The sequence below is a fragment of the Callospermophilus lateralis genome, chromosome 4, assembly GCF_048772815.1.
Source record: "Callospermophilus lateralis isolate mCalLat2 chromosome 4, mCalLat2.hap1, whole genome shotgun sequence".
Taxonomy (NCBI): Eukaryota; Metazoa; Chordata; class Mammalia; order Rodentia; family Sciuridae; genus Callospermophilus; species Callospermophilus lateralis.
In genome coordinates, this window is record NC_135308.1 from 123,603,541 (window position 1) to 123,619,360 (window position 15,820).

The 15,820-nt window shown below is 32.5% G+C and overlaps 1 protein-coding gene across 1 annotated transcript in view; it reads left to right on the forward strand.

The window, feature by feature from the left end:
• The window catches only part of Trhde (thyrotropin releasing hormone degrading enzyme), a 382,015-nt gene that overhangs the window by 297,606 nt on the left and 68,589 nt on the right, over window positions 1-15,820 (forward strand). The window contains exons 10-12 of the mRNA XM_076853121.1: window positions 3,079-3,167; window positions 9,613-9,746; window positions 9,854-9,909. Coding sequence (XP_076709236.1) covers window positions 3,079-3,167; window positions 9,613-9,746; window positions 9,854-9,909 — 279 coding nt within the window. The remainder of the gene's footprint in view (window positions 1-3,078; window positions 3,168-9,612; window positions 9,747-9,853; window positions 9,910-15,820) is intronic.

The window sequence follows — 15,820 nt, forward strand, 5'->3', positions numbered from 1 at the left end:
ATTTACCTGCATGTTTACATTTCCTATGTCTTACTGGCCTGATAGTAACAATCTCTAGTTTTTCATAAGCTTTACACTAATCCTTAATTAATGTTGATACTATTTTTTAAAAGGTTCCTGACTCAGCTAAAATATATGCCCATTCTTTTCTACTTTAATGTAATCCTTAAAATTAAAGTTGCTTTATTATAAAAATGTAAACTGATAATGAAGACAGTTAATCTCTGGAACTATTAAAGAAAATAAATGGTTTTAGGGTCTTCTGAAATTAATTTTTAAGGTTTTTTAATGGTTAAATGAAATAAATAAAATTTGAATTAAACTAAAGAGGCAGAAACACAATCCATTCTCACAAGATCTTTTTTCTAGTCTCTTTTTAAGCTAACCCACTGAAGACTGATTTCTTTAGAGCATACCATATAGGGCCCTTTACTCAACATTGTTGAGTGTCCTCTAGTCTTTTAGCAAAACAACAACAAAACAAAACAAAACAAACCCCACCATGATTATTATGACTTCTTTGCTTTTAAAATGAAATTTAGAAAATGACCAAATATGTTTTGCTTAAAATGCTATGAAAAATAACAGGATGTCAACATGTCCAACAATTTTGAAATGAATACAAAATTTCAGATCTGCATGGTAACTTGTAACAATTTATCTTTGTCACTTGTATAGATTTTGTGTAGGGTACAAAAACTTCCTTAGAGAAAACATAAAAGTCTATTTTAAGAATTTTACAAAATATCCCAACTTTGTGTTCTAAAATCTTATAATAGGTAACTTTTTTTTATATCACAGCAGCTGTGCGATAGTGTCTGTTTATTTAAGTCATTTTCTCTATGCATATGATATTGACTGTAAGAATCATGCAAGTATTTATATGAATCTCATTTTCTTGTACCTTAGAGACTTTTTTGAAAACTTACATTGAAACATCTCAGTTTTTATCATGATCTCTGGCTATTTAGAAGAATACAGTTCAAATACAAGTATTAGGGGCACACAGTGCTTCACAAACATTTTTGAATCATGCTACAAAAGACATATTTTCCCTTAATGGTTTTTAAATTCACCTAATTTTTTATATTCCTTGCTCTTTAACTAATACTTGTCTGACTTCACATTTTGCTTAACCCAATTCAATGTGGAAGATGCATACAAAAATGTGAAGTTCATAAAGAACATTTTTTTTTTTTTTTTAGAGAGAGAGAATCTTTTTTGTAGATGGACACAACACAATGCCTTTATTTTTTGTGGTGCTGAGAATCCAACCTGGGTCCCGCCCATGCTAAGCAAGCACTCTACCACTGAGCCACAATCCCAGCCCAAGAGCATTTTTGTCTTACTTATAGGTTAATCTGGCCTTTTTTTATTTTCCTTTAATCTAAGTCAATTCAATCATATTAACACATTCAACAGTGATTTATAAAACAACTCCTCTTTCATAGCTTTTCTCAATGACCCTGTAGTTTAACTTGAGAATTAGACTCAAACTGGAGACATTGTTGTCTAATAATTACAATTAATCAAAAGAGATTCATTATCTTTAAAGAATAGCTATTAAAGAAATATATCAGTTTTTTGTATCTTTATTCCAATAAATCTATCATTAAATATTTGTAAGATATTTTTAGTTCTTTGTTGGAAGTGTGAAAGTATTATAAAGAACTTACATGGGTAATTTCTCACTAAGTTTTTACTATCTAAAGAATGACTACCATAAAGTACTTCCTGACCAATCATGGGGAGTCCATTGTAGTATAGCATAGTTTCTCTGAATAGTTGACACTCAAAAATATTTCTGTAATTAAGTATAATACATAGTTTTCTAATTTAGAATCTTAAATGTGTTTTTTTTTAACTTTCAATAGCGGAGATAACAGTTGATATACAATTATGAATTTCTTCCAGTCTTCTATTCAGACTCTTTTGTATCACAGAACTCTTTTTATAATGAGTGAAACAATTAACTGATCAAATAACCAAATTCTGCATGATGCATTCAGTGGAGACACCCTTTTCTCCCACCCTCAAAAAAGACATGATCTTGTTTCAATATGTTATGCCAAGCATGATCCCTCAAAAGTGTTCCATTCTCCATTTATTCTCATAGATATTAAACTCACATGATATCTTTACTTATTGTATCTTTACAATATCATTCTAAAATAAAAATCATTTTTCCCATACTGTAATTATTGGATACCCCTGTTGCTGATGGTGCAGTGGAGAGATCAATATAATCAAGCTGTCTTTCAAGGAAGAAAGCTAAGGCTAGTCATTGGGCTTATTGTAAAACCATCCAGCAAATCTCTGGGTGCTCTTTGAGATTAAATTGATATTAATTCATGTACAAGCCTAGATATCAAATTTACCCTATAAAAAGGTAAATGTAAAAAAAAAATGCTTCTTTTTAATAGTTGAGATTCATGAGTGACCCTGCATATTGATAGATGCTTTGACACATCAATTTGGAAATTTCATTTCAGGAAACAGAGTATTAAGTATGTCCCACAGTGTTGTTGGTATTGATCTGGATTTTGGGGAAATCCAATTAATTTTGTTCTTCCTTTATTCTTTAGATGTGCCATATTATTCTCTCTCTAAAAATATTTTAGTAGTGTTACCATAATTGTTAGATAATAACTAAGGAAAATTTTAAAGTGTAAATGATGAAACCACTGAAATTTATATTAATCTAATATAGAAAAAGTGGAAAGGGTTTATTTTTAGATTTTAATCAATATATAATGTGGTTCAGATTTTTGGAATATAGTTACTTTTTATTTTTAAAACGCAAATCTCCTTTTTTTCCTGCAAAATAAAGTATTTTTTTGGCAGTTCTTTTGCACTGAAACCAAAACTTTTTAAAGTCAAGTCTTCTTAATGGCATGTAATAATAAACCCATCTTTTTGACTTATTTTTGTCTTTCTAACTGGGATTTATATACTTATTTACTTGTTTGTTTTTACTGAAGAGAGTAATAAAATAATATATAAGGTAGATAGAAAATGTTGTTTATTTTTGTTTGGATGTATATATTTTATTCTTAAAGCGTCTCTTTTATTTTTCAGTTACCTGTGGCAGATTCCATTAACTATTGTAGTAGGAAATAGAAGCCATGTGTCTTCAGAAGCAATTATTTGGGTGTCTAACAAATCAGGTAAAATATATATTGTCCCCTGAGGAACTATTTGGTTTCAGATAATTGTTTGGAAACTTAACCTCTAGTTTTAGCTGTTATAAAATGTGAATAAAAATAAATTAAATTGAGAAAGTAAAGGAATGTTAATCACTTCTAAAAAATTAGGTATAATATAGAATAATAGTCTAATTTCAAGCTTCCTGGGTAATTTTATATTTGTTTCTTTTATGGTAAAGAGAAAATTTTAAAATAAGTATCTGTAGGATTAATATTATCTGTTTTAGGCTGTGTAATTTTGTAATTCCAAGTGTAATTAAAATATAATCATAACTCCCAGTAGAACATTATTTCAAATACTAAAATGTAGGCCTAATTTTTAACCCATTTTCCTGCTACCTTTTAGTTACCAGACTGTCTCTTTAAGGGACCAGAAAGGCAATATTCTCCATGGAATTAGATAATTATAGGGCCAGGAGGGAGGGGCTTTTACATGGCATCTAACCATCTCCTAGGTTGGGTCAAACCTCAAGGAGCATTGAGAGATGAGATTCTATCCTCTTTCTAAATATCTTCAAATAAGATAGCGACCTATTTCAATTCACTGTCAGAAACCTATTTCTCGAATCCAATCTATATCCTTCAAGCTAGAGTGTGAACCAGGTCCCTTTTATTTCTGTTTTCCATTGAGTTAGAGAAAAAGTCAATTATCATCTTTTATGTAACATTTCATTTAGATTTAGATGGTCAAGTGTGTCCATATTTTGTTTTTCTTATTCCTTTCTCACATACTGTTAATTGATGTTACCTTACATCATTTTAAACAGTCACAATTTTTTTTCAATAAGGTGAGGTATAAATAAACAGCTGTTTTTTCCTTCTGTCTTGCTATTATAAGGGAGACTAAAATGCTTAAAATATACACAGGAAACAAGTTTTAAAGCAAAATATAATTTGTTTGCCAGAAGTATAAACACTTGGAATTCCAGGTGTATTATTACTAAAATTTTTAATGTTTCTTAATATCATAATCACATATATACATAATCACATATTATAAAAATATGTATTTTAACTTATACATGTTGTATGTGGTCGGATCCACAGCCCAGTTGTGCGAGGGATATAGGTTAGGTTGCAGAAGGCCAAAGAAAGTGCCCATAAGTGGTACTTATGATTTACTGAGGAAAGCTTGCAAGAGATGAGTGCCTGCTCCTAGAAGACTTCAGTGATAATAGACCGACACATAGCACTTCTGTCCTTCAAGGTGTTTTTCCAAACAGTGCCTCCTCTCCCTCATGACGTTTTGTCCAGTAGCTGCTGGTTGGATGAGTGACACATATCCTTTCCATAGTGCCCTCAGCTCCCCCCTGGCTGCCAGTGGGATAGAGGTTTTATGTTAGGCTGTGGAAGCAATGGCAGCATCAGCATTAGCTTGCATTGTTTGCTTAGTTAGCTTGCATGGCCAGCATCCCAAGGAACAACTGTCTTGGCACAGATGCAAGAAAGTAGCTTTCTACAGATTAACACTAATTTACCATAATTCCCAGTGTGCATAAAATGTATCCAGTGTTCTTCAAGATAATATGTTCCTGGACTTTCCAACCCAAGCTTGCTCTCAGTATTCCTTTAACTTGGTGAGATTTTTTTGGGGGAAAAAGGGGGACATTAAATGATATTGTTTGCTCTCCCCCTTTTCTTTAGAAATGATACATATATAAAACATGCATGTGCAGTCTAATAAGACATTAAAGTGCTTACTCTAACATTTATTGATATTTATCTTTCAAATAATTAGAATCTATAGTTTCATTGCATGGTTCTGAATTTATACCTACTGTATTATTTGTCTGTATACCTCTCTTTTCCACTCATGTAGTTGTTTTATTTACCTGTGTAATCTATTATAAAATGATGAAAACAATTACTGTAAGCTCCAACTATTAGAATGAAATTATGCCACCCTAGGAAAGCCAGGAGCATGATATAGAACTATCTTCAGAAATAAAGCAAAATACTCATCTTTTTAAGGTAGAATGAAAATGGAGAAAATTTAAAAAGTATAAAGGTATATTGATCAAACATCAGGAGTGGCCCAACATGTCACTTGCAGACAGTGTCAGTGCAAGTCTGATTCTTGTAGCATCCATTTCCCAGGTCTGTTTCCTCTAACTCTAGTTATTTCCGTAGTGTTATTCATAGATCTTCTTATCCCACCGAGAATCGAGAATAGTGTCACAGTTTTCTTTGACCCAAAGCCACTATTGGCTATGTTTGAGGGCTTGTTTTTTTTATATCCTTTCATTGTTAGTCAGGAATAATAACAGTGTATTAGTTCAAACCATGCTTGCCTCCTAAAATATTGCCTGTATTGATATATATGACATCACACACAGCTGCACAATTTGTGAAGCTCATAATTCTAGGAGGCATTGTTTGCGTAGACTATGGCATGAATGGCACACCCCTCTTCCCTCCAAAGTTATACAGTATGCAAACTGCAGAGCATAGTGTGTTATGGTCCATTAAATCATAAGAGCATCTTCTGTTTGATATGAACATTTTGAAATGTTGAGGCTTGGTGGGGAGATACTCATATTAAGTAAATGCTTCCCTAAAACTTGATAAATTCAAAAATCTGGAAGAACTTTTACAAGAGAGTCCTAAAAGAAAAGAACACCTTGTTTTGCCTTTTCAGTTATATCCTAAATATTCAATTTTATCTTGAAGTTTTCATTCTGATGACCCATAATAAAACTAATACCAGAAAGAGTTTTGGGGGGTAAGATATTAACTTTTATGTCCTTTTATAAGTTGTAATGTTCCCTTTGGTTTAAAATATAATCAGTATCAATTAATCAATAGTACCAGTTGATCAATATTTACTTCATGTTTTCCTCCATAAAAACATGAAGGAAATATTCTGGTCAATTCTTATCAACATATATGAAAAGAAATTATACATTTAGTTATATTAACCATATTGATCTTTTTTTTTTGTAATTTTCACTGCCAGTAGTAATACAGATTTGATCTCATAAGATATTAAGGCAAAGTCTTTGGTGGATAAGATGTATACATTTGATTTTAATCATATGTTCTTGGCAATTTGTTTTTTAAAACACTTTGGATAAATATCTAATTCCAAGTTAAGGCAAAGATCATTGTAACCTAAAGGTAGTTTTTAAAACATTTTTTAAGTTTTTAAGATCAGGTTGAAATATTTATCCTTTTCATTCTTACTAGGAAAATACCAAGTATTCAGACATTTATAATTGCGGTAGCTTGCATATTGACTGGCTGTTCAATTAATGTTGCATAGAGGGGAATAAATTTAGCGTCAAATGTTAGAAAAGAAAAGATTCAAAATAAAAAAGAAACTGATCCCTTAAAAATTAATGTAAAACATTAAAAATAGCATACTTCTGTGGTGCTTTCCTCAAACATTGACTCATTTAAGATTCACAAACCATTAAAAGACGAGTATTGTCTTTATCTACATTTTACATTTGAGGAAATTAAGGTTTCAGAAATAACTTACCCATACCCAGTGACAGTCAGTTAGTGAGATAAAGAGCTTGCTTTTTTATCTTAGGAGTTTAGTTTAAATTTAGGAGTTCTGCCCTTGACTATACACACACACACACACACACACACACACACACACAGAGAGAGAGAAAGAGAGAGAGAGAGAGAGAGAGAGAGAGAATTTAAGTACTTTAGTAGGTTTCTTTGAAAATCTGTCAGTTACTCACTATGATGCCTTTGGATATGTTCACATAGTTCTTTAAAGATTCCAAAAAACATGATCTTATTCAGTTTTCACAATAGTCCAGTGAGGCAATAAATATATGTTATTATTCGTGTGTTTGTCCCATGTTGTTACCCTTATTATTATTATTATTTTAATTCAAATTGTTATACAACCAGCAAATATTTGGTATAAATTTCTAATTTCATTTCTATTTTTATTCTAAAAATATATAAAATATAAAAATCTTATAAAATATCAACTACTTTGTGCCTTGATATAGTCTGAATCAGACCGTTTTGGATATAAATATAAGTTTTAATTATTATTACCAACACTCGAAATATAACCTCCATACTTTTTATTATGTACTCATCAAATACGATACCTCATTAGGCCATTGGAAAAGATCTCTTTAAAATGCATTGCTTGCCATTAGTTAATTTGAAGAACATTTTAGGGATATAATTAACTAGAACTGAAAAGATATTTAAAAATCTATTACAAGATCTTTCAGGGAACCATTTCTTCAAAGATCTCATTTGTAGTAAAGGCATAAAAATATTCATGAATAGTAATAACCTTCAGGTTTAAGTTATAAATTCAATAATGGTGTACTCAAAAACAATAGATGCCTGTCTGCTTATTCTGGTTAGAAGATATAGAAAGTATAGGGATTGTTTTCCTATTTTAACATACATATTGATTTTAATTTGACTATATCCTACCTGTACGTCTTTGAATTGAATAAGTTAAAAAATATAGAGCCAAATGAATCACATGGGGTTTAACATATGCCAGCTATCTAAAAAGTGAATAGGAAGTAACTTGAAGGATAGATTTAATATTATAGGAGTTCATGACCATGGCAGATTTGTAAAAATCTAAATCATGTGTTCATATATTGAACTTGATGCTTTAGCATTCTAATTTAAAAAACACTTCTTAAATGAAAATTATCAAATTTCCTCTTAGGTGAATTAAATCACAATTTTATTATTTTTGTAATGAAAAGCTTAGTATACTTGAAGAAATTAAGATTGCTCAGTAGAAACAATATTTTTAATATTTAAGTTTTAATTTTCTTCCAGGAATTCAGGTATGATTAATCAAAACCTCTCCTTATAATATTATTTTAGTTTTTTAAAACATGTTTTCTTGTTACTTTGGTTCTAATTTTTGCATCTGTAAACTGAGATGACATTCTAAAACTTTTTGTGTGGGTGACGCGTTAAAAATTTAAAAATACGTGTTTGTGAAACTTCAAAGACTTGAGAAACCATTTTTATTTTCTAGTAGTCAATCTGATTAGTCTATTGGAACCATTTTTCTCTATCTGTTTCAATGAACACAGTTTCTAAAGGTACTGAGAGCTGAATAATATCTGAAACATTAAGTTTTTATATTTAATATACATTGGGGTTTAAGCACTTTTGTTTAACTACAGACTTTTGAAAATAAGCAATCTCTTAGGTACATTGTATTAAATAGCCCACCCTATTACAGGCCTGAGAAATGAATGGTCATTAATGTTCACCCAGTGGTTCTTGTGGTAAACCCTTCCTTGTGTGGCCTTTCCTTGAGAGAGAGTCCTTTGTAAATTCATTCCTTCCAAGGAAATAAAGGGGGACACTGTATTTCCTGTTTTGTATTCTGATGTGCCAACATCTTGATAATGGAGTAAGAACTGAAGGTGTGTCTGTTACTCAGATCTGAGTCAACTGGCTTCTGTGGTACAGTCTGTGATTTTGAGTTATTGTAGAAATTAGAAATAACAGTATAACAGAAATTAAATATAACAGTCTGGTTTTATTTTTTTTTCCTCCTGGATGTCAGATTGTGTGTATGTATGTATGCATGTAAGTTTCTAAAGTCTACTTCATAGTGTAAATTCTGAGAGGCATGAGTCTTGAAGATTAACACCCAAATTCCTGGAATCATAACCCTCCCTCTGGGATGTCAGTAAAGGTTGACTTTACATGTGAATGTAGGTCACTCTCTCCACCATATTTGAAAAAGTTAAGTATGTAAGAAGTTATATCGTTTTTTACTGGCTTCTGTTCATTGAATTAGCTGGTGAAAAAAATGTTACCATTTTCCAAAGTGATTTCAATAAGCAGAATTTATTACCTTTGTTTATAAGTCTATGTGGAAATTTAGAGTCTTAAACAAATGTGGTTTCCTTTTTCTAGCATTATTGATGATGTGGAGAAGTGTGTTGTTTATGAGTAGTCCTATGAAAGCCAGAGAAAAAAAGGCAGGAGACAATGATGACTTCTAAGTAAATGGGCTGCATTGTTCTAATCACTTTCTGACAATTAAAATAAGAAGAATATGTATCTAAACACATTTTAATGTTAGCTGCACATTCACATACAACCTAATTGAAAGCTGCATGAATATAATAGTGTATTTCTAGGTTACATTTGTTTTGAGAAAGAAAATATTTTATAGGTAAGTAGTTTTTGTCAAGAACAAAAATATTTGTTACAAGAAAATAATTAACTGAGATAATCATGAGTAACCATCTAAAAGTTTTTCTCAGCAATTCTAAATGCTAATGATTGATTGAAGAGTAGGTTTCAATGAGATATTTAGGATAGCATTTCTTTTTAATGATTGGTTTTGTTAACATCTTGTGTTCAGAAAACATACTTGATTCCATTTTAACTCTTAAATTTCTAAATCTATTTATTCTCAAAATGCTGTTTTCAGAGCATCACAGAATAGCTTATTTGGACAAGGGAAGCTGGCTGCTGGGGAACATCAATCAAACGGGTTACTTCAGAGTCAACTATGACCTGAGGAACTGGAGGTTATTAATTGATCAGTTAATCAGGAACCATGAGGTATATTCTAGACTTGCTCATAAGCAATGTGCTTTGACATGTGAACACCTGTAATTTTAATCCTTAATGATTCCTTTTTTTTTTTTTCCTCCTGATTGGCCTCATAGGTTCTTTCTGTCAGTAACCGTGCAGGTTTGATTGACGATGCCTTTAGCCTGGCCAGGTATGTTTCCCTGTGGATCTTCATAATAAAAACTCTTGTCTGTAAGATTTTTTGTATTAAGCTGAGTAGTATGCATATTTTGAATTTAAGATATTAAAAATAATTTCTATCTCACAATCTTTGTGTTTAGATATGAATTATAATCACTGTGCCAAATTCTTGATCAATAATAGCCATAGGGTATTTCCAAGACAGGAAAACTTGATCAATTTTGCTGCAAGTTCAATTTAACACTCTGGAGATTAATAATCTCTTCCAAATTTCATTAATGACTCTAAAAAATGGCCATTGTAACATATTTAACTTTTGATAGAAAATATCTTCAAGCATCAGCAATTTTTTTCCTCGACGTATGCCAGTATATCTTTTATTAATATTCTTTTGAATGTGATTCATTATGAAAAGCTTGAGCTGTGAGACAGATATAAATATCTACAGGATAAGACTGTTCTGGACAAAATATTTATCAATCTTGTAGTAAAAGCTTTTAGTTGTATTGGTAATAGTAATATTGTATTACTTTCACTATTAGATTTATAATGTAAAAATCAGTTATTCCTTTGAACAGTCATCAAATGAAATAATAAGCTCAAGGTACTTATTGTATTTTGAAACAAAATAGCAAACAGTTCTTTTAGTATTTTTTTACTCTTTCATTTCCAGTTATAGTTTTAATTTTACAAGCTACAACTTAGGACATGGAAATTTCTCTTTGCTTACCTGGTTATCATAATTTACATTTTCTCCTAAGGCAATTCTGTGAAACTGGTTAGTTTTATCTGTGCTGAGATGAACACACAACTTAACTTAGCATAGGCATTGTTTCATTTCTGGAACCTGAAACTGCTTTTACAGTTTATGTACTCCATCAAATCTCAATTCTCTTCCATATGTTAAAAAGCATATCATTCCCTGTGGCATTCTAATCCATCAAAACTAATGAGCTTACATATAGAAGACTTGATAATTACTTTGACATAAGCAAAGTCAAGTTTGGGACCAAGTTACAGAGATTGGTTTTTGTAAAAATAAGTAATGTAGAAGGGAGAACACATAGAGAAGGGAAAAAGAAGAAATTTCAGGTAATTTTCTATTAAAAAGAAACAAAAAAATCAAAACCCCCAGACTTTTTCCTTTTCTATTGCTACTAAGGAGACTGCATTGTTTTCTTACCTGGTAAACAATTCTGTATTGGCAACTCATTCTGACCAGGTAGCCCATGTTGCAGGCATACATTTGCCTACCTGCTCAGTGACAGCCTTAAGGACAATTTACCAGCAAGGAAGTTTCTAATGAATTGTACCAATTTCATGTAGTCTTTTAGTATGAACAGAAGCTCATTTCCAGCAAAAGTAAAGGAGGGTCCTTCCATGCCACAGCATCATCTTCTTGGGAAAAACTTAAAAATAATAGAGGTGGAGGAAGCCCTGCTAGGTATGATATGTGATAATGGCTAAGAGGTAGCCTTTGCTATGTAGTAAAATATGCAGACTTTGAAGAAAGCATTAAGTATGATGGTAATATATATGGAAGTTTAGAGAGTCCAGCCAGCCAGCCAGCCAGAAGGAGTGTATTTAATGTAATACTGCACTGAGAAAAAGGAGAGAGAGAGAGAAAGATTATAAAATCAGATTTATTCAGGTGAATGCCCTGTACTTACTTGGAACTATTTACATTTCATTGTATTCTTGAAAATTTTCTGTAATTTTGCTATTCAATATCTATCAAACTTCTTTCCATTTTCTGGTCAAATCAGGTACTCCTTGGGCTCTTTAAAACTAATAAGTAGAAAAATAGCAAATATTTTTTATATACTTATGTGCAAGTTACTGTGCTGAGGCTTTTGTTAATGACCACCTTCATTCAATCATAGGAAACACGTGGAATGGCTGTGGTTACTATTGCCACTTTATAGCATGGACATGGAGGTTAAGCCACTTAAGTTTGCACAGCTTTTAAGTGAGTGTGTGTGTGGGGGGGGGGGGCGGGGTGCAGTGTGGGAAGGACATGGAAATTCAACTTCAAACAGTAAAACGGTAGAGTCCTTGACTTCAAGTCAAAGTGAGTTTGCCCATGACATGAAATTTCTTTCTATCTCATCCTCCTTGTCTGTCCAGAAGATTACCATTTCCTTGAAAAAAAATGTTATTTTGTTCACCCTTTCTCACCACGACCTTGTCTGTCTTTCCAGAAAAAGTAAAGGGATGTTCTATGTACTAGTGTTATAGCAGTTACCGCCACATTGCTTTCCAGGTACTTTTCCCAGTCCCTGATAGTTCCCAGATGATCTGGAGGGGAGCACTTTGCCTCATCCTCTTATTGTTACAACCTAATTTAATCTTTGGTACAGGATTGTGCTGACGTATGCTTGTTACATAATTAATCATATAAATTGATCATCAATTGTTGATTTTTCAAACTATAAACTTTCACATTTATTTTAATAAGTTTAATTCCTGTAAGTGGATTTTGGGTTTTAAAGACTGTAAGATTTTTGATAAGTAGTGGAAATTATATTCCCAAGGCTTATTTAACCCTGTCAACCATAACATGAGACAATCCAATTCCTTCAAGTCCTTCATTACAGTATGCAATGTGTTTTAAATTTTGACAACCCAGTTGCCTAACCAATTTTTAGAATTTAATAATTTCTTTCATGCAACTTTGCTATTGCGACCTTATTTTCTATTAAATGTCACTTAGTTAAAAAATAATAATTTCAAACCTAAAAGACAATAGGCAAAGATATTATATTTTCTTGTTTAAGGATTTTCTTCCAAAACATGTGTTGACCATTTCTTCACTTATTGCAGAAAATAATAGTATGATATGTCTGAAAAGCAACTGCACCCTGACCCACCTTGATGAGAAGCTGTTTCTCCTACTTTGTTTAAATGTGTAATGTGCTGACATTTCATAAATGAACTTGAGAAGAAATGACTTACAAACCTCTTGTGAGAAATAGCTTGGCAAGCTGGCCTTTTTGTCCAGATTTCTTCATGGTGTTATAGTGTCTCAGACGGGGCTGCTTTACTTTGGTTAAACAGTACTACCAAAAGCTGACCAAGGAGCCTAGATCCCTCTGATACTGTCCACTGCTTTATAAGTTTCTGAATTCTTTCTTCATTCCCTATTCTTTATTTGAAAGTACCATATTGTATCAGTAAAATGTTTTTCTTACTTGTGTATTATAATGGATTCATGAGAGTTATCAATAAAAATAGACTTTGATTCCAATGTATAGTTTATTGCACTTGGTAGACAGAGAGAGAAAGATGATTCTGTAGCTGTTTGCATTAGACTCATTTGGGAGAAATATTCATGTATGATTATGCTTTTAGTTATCTTTTGTTAAGCCACTAGAATGTGTGTGTAAGAGAATTAAAATTAAATATTTATGGAATTTTGAAAGTGATAAAATTGTTTATTGTAAAATAAGATTTATGGTTAGCTGTATGCTTCCAACCCTCTGCCATTGACCAAAAGCTATTTAAAATTAGCTCACAGTTATCTTCTCAGCCTTTCTAACCAATGAGAATTGTTTCATACTATGAGCAGTGACTCACTGTGAATCCTTTCAGGAGTGGCTATACCCAAAAGATTATATTTCTCATATCCCTGAGGCTGGGGATTTTAATTATCTATTTGTCATCAGTAACAAATGCACATCTTCAGACATATAAAAAAGTCACCTTGAAACCGTTTCATTTTATAGATTTCTGACATGCAATCATTTAAAAATTCACATCCCAAAGACCTCTAAATTAGTCTTAGTTTCTGCAATACTTTGCCATGGATAAATGGTAAAAATTGTCTGAATGTATTTTCAGGATATTTTACTGTAATGAGCTGGGAGTCTTTATCTTTCTGTTACAACCCAGTGAAAGCCTAGAGTATATTTCTGGATTTTCAACCATTCCTTCAGGCATATGCTGGTTGACTCAAGGTTAGAGAGTGAGTTAACATGTTCCTTTGAGCTGTCTTTAGAAATCTGTTGAGGGTGGAGTCACAGATGTTGTCCTTGGGATGAGGATTTCTGGGGAACTACTACACCAGGTACTTCTGAGAAGTACAAATCTCCAGAGGCATTAAAGGCAGGCCTGTTGCTCGAGAATGGCAAAATTTCTTAGAGACTTTTAAATTGTGCTGCATTAAATCCAAAGCAAATTTGTAACCTTCTCGGGCCAAATTTGTGTTTTAGTTCTGTAGGAGAAAATGTTTTAATATTAATGTCTAATGCCTGAGAGTGCTAAGTAGAAGAGAGGTATTTTGATATCACTTGGTAGATTTGATCTGCTTTTATAGCAAATAGCCTTGGATTACAAAACTAGGTGAATCTTGTAGGTTACATGAATTAGCATTTAACTATCCTTTTTGTGAGTGTAGGTAGTCTAAATTTCCAAATGCAAGTACAAATTTGTTTAAGTCTATGTATTTGTTTTATTTAGCATCTCATACATTAAAAATAGTTTTATAACTCCCATTGTGGTTAGTGCTCCCATTTCAGTCATGTACAAATTGTGATTCTTTTGATTTTGTGATTGTTTTGAAACATAACCCTGAGATTTCAAAGGAATTTACTAAGAATTTCCAAATAATTTAAAATACTTACTTGTTCATAAATAATTTACTTAGGAGGATCTGCCTCCAAGATGTCCATTTATACAACCAAACTTTACTTGAATAGGTTTGTAAAATGTACTTATAACATCAAAACCTGAATATTCCTGTAACCTCAGATTCCTGGATAAGAATAACTTTTCTTTTCTTTTTTTTTTTTTTTTTTGAATTTGAGGTAACTGTTTTCCTTTTGCTGTAAATATTTTGCATATTCAGGTATAGTGCTTCTTTGAGCATGACCTCAGAGGCTACCTGCATCAAAATCACCTGAGCTTTTTTTCTTTAAAATCGCAGATTACTGAAGCCTGGGACCCTTCATTCTTTTAAGTACTTCAAGTGATTCTGACACACATAACAATGTGAATTCCTCTGCTTTTGAGACCCAAAGGCTATTTATGGTATCATATAAGACAGGCATCCCTTTGAAGGTGGAGCACCTTTGAATTAATTGGGACCCGTCATTTCAGTAAGCATGACCTCCACTGGATTGGAGTCATTCATTAGCTGGTCATTCAGTGATCAGGACTTCAGGGAATCAGTTATAAGTACTTGGACACATTTTTATTCTTATTGCTTAATGTCATCATCTCAGATATTCAATTTTATGACTGTAAAAAAGTCACAGTCTTAGAATCTCAGAAATTTTCTCAAGCAGAGACAGGTGCTAGAGGGTTCTTAAACAATTAGGAGACACCCTGAGGTTCAAATGAGCATACTGGCACGTATCAACCCCACAAAATTCTAAGATGTTCATCAGTTTGCCCTGGAGGCAGCCATGGCAATATTTTCTGGCAAGATAACCTGGCTTCTAAACCTATAATGATCTGCAACTCTAGTCACAATGCCAATAGGCAATGCCAGTCTATCTCCCCACAGCAAGTGTTGACCGAGAAAAGGAGGAAAATATTTGTAGGTTTTATAGTTATGCTGTTGTACTAATAAGCTTCATGATAATGCAGTAAAACACTTGAGGTACTCATGTATGAGAGAAAAGGTTTACTCAGCTCTTGGACTTGGAGAGTCAAGTCCAAGATCAGGCAGCCCCGTCACTTTGGGCCTCTGGTTAGAATGGCACTTTATGGCAGGAATACATATCTGAGCACCTACTCACATCACAAGCCAGGAAGCAGAAAGACACAGAGAAAGAAATTTAATGGGGGTCTTAGGTCCTCTTTGGGGACATGCCCCCAGTGATCCAAGGACCTTCCATTGTCCCCATTTTAAAAGCCTGTAGCAATTCCAAATACTGCCACTGTGAGGACCATAGACACTACTTATGGATCCTTGGACG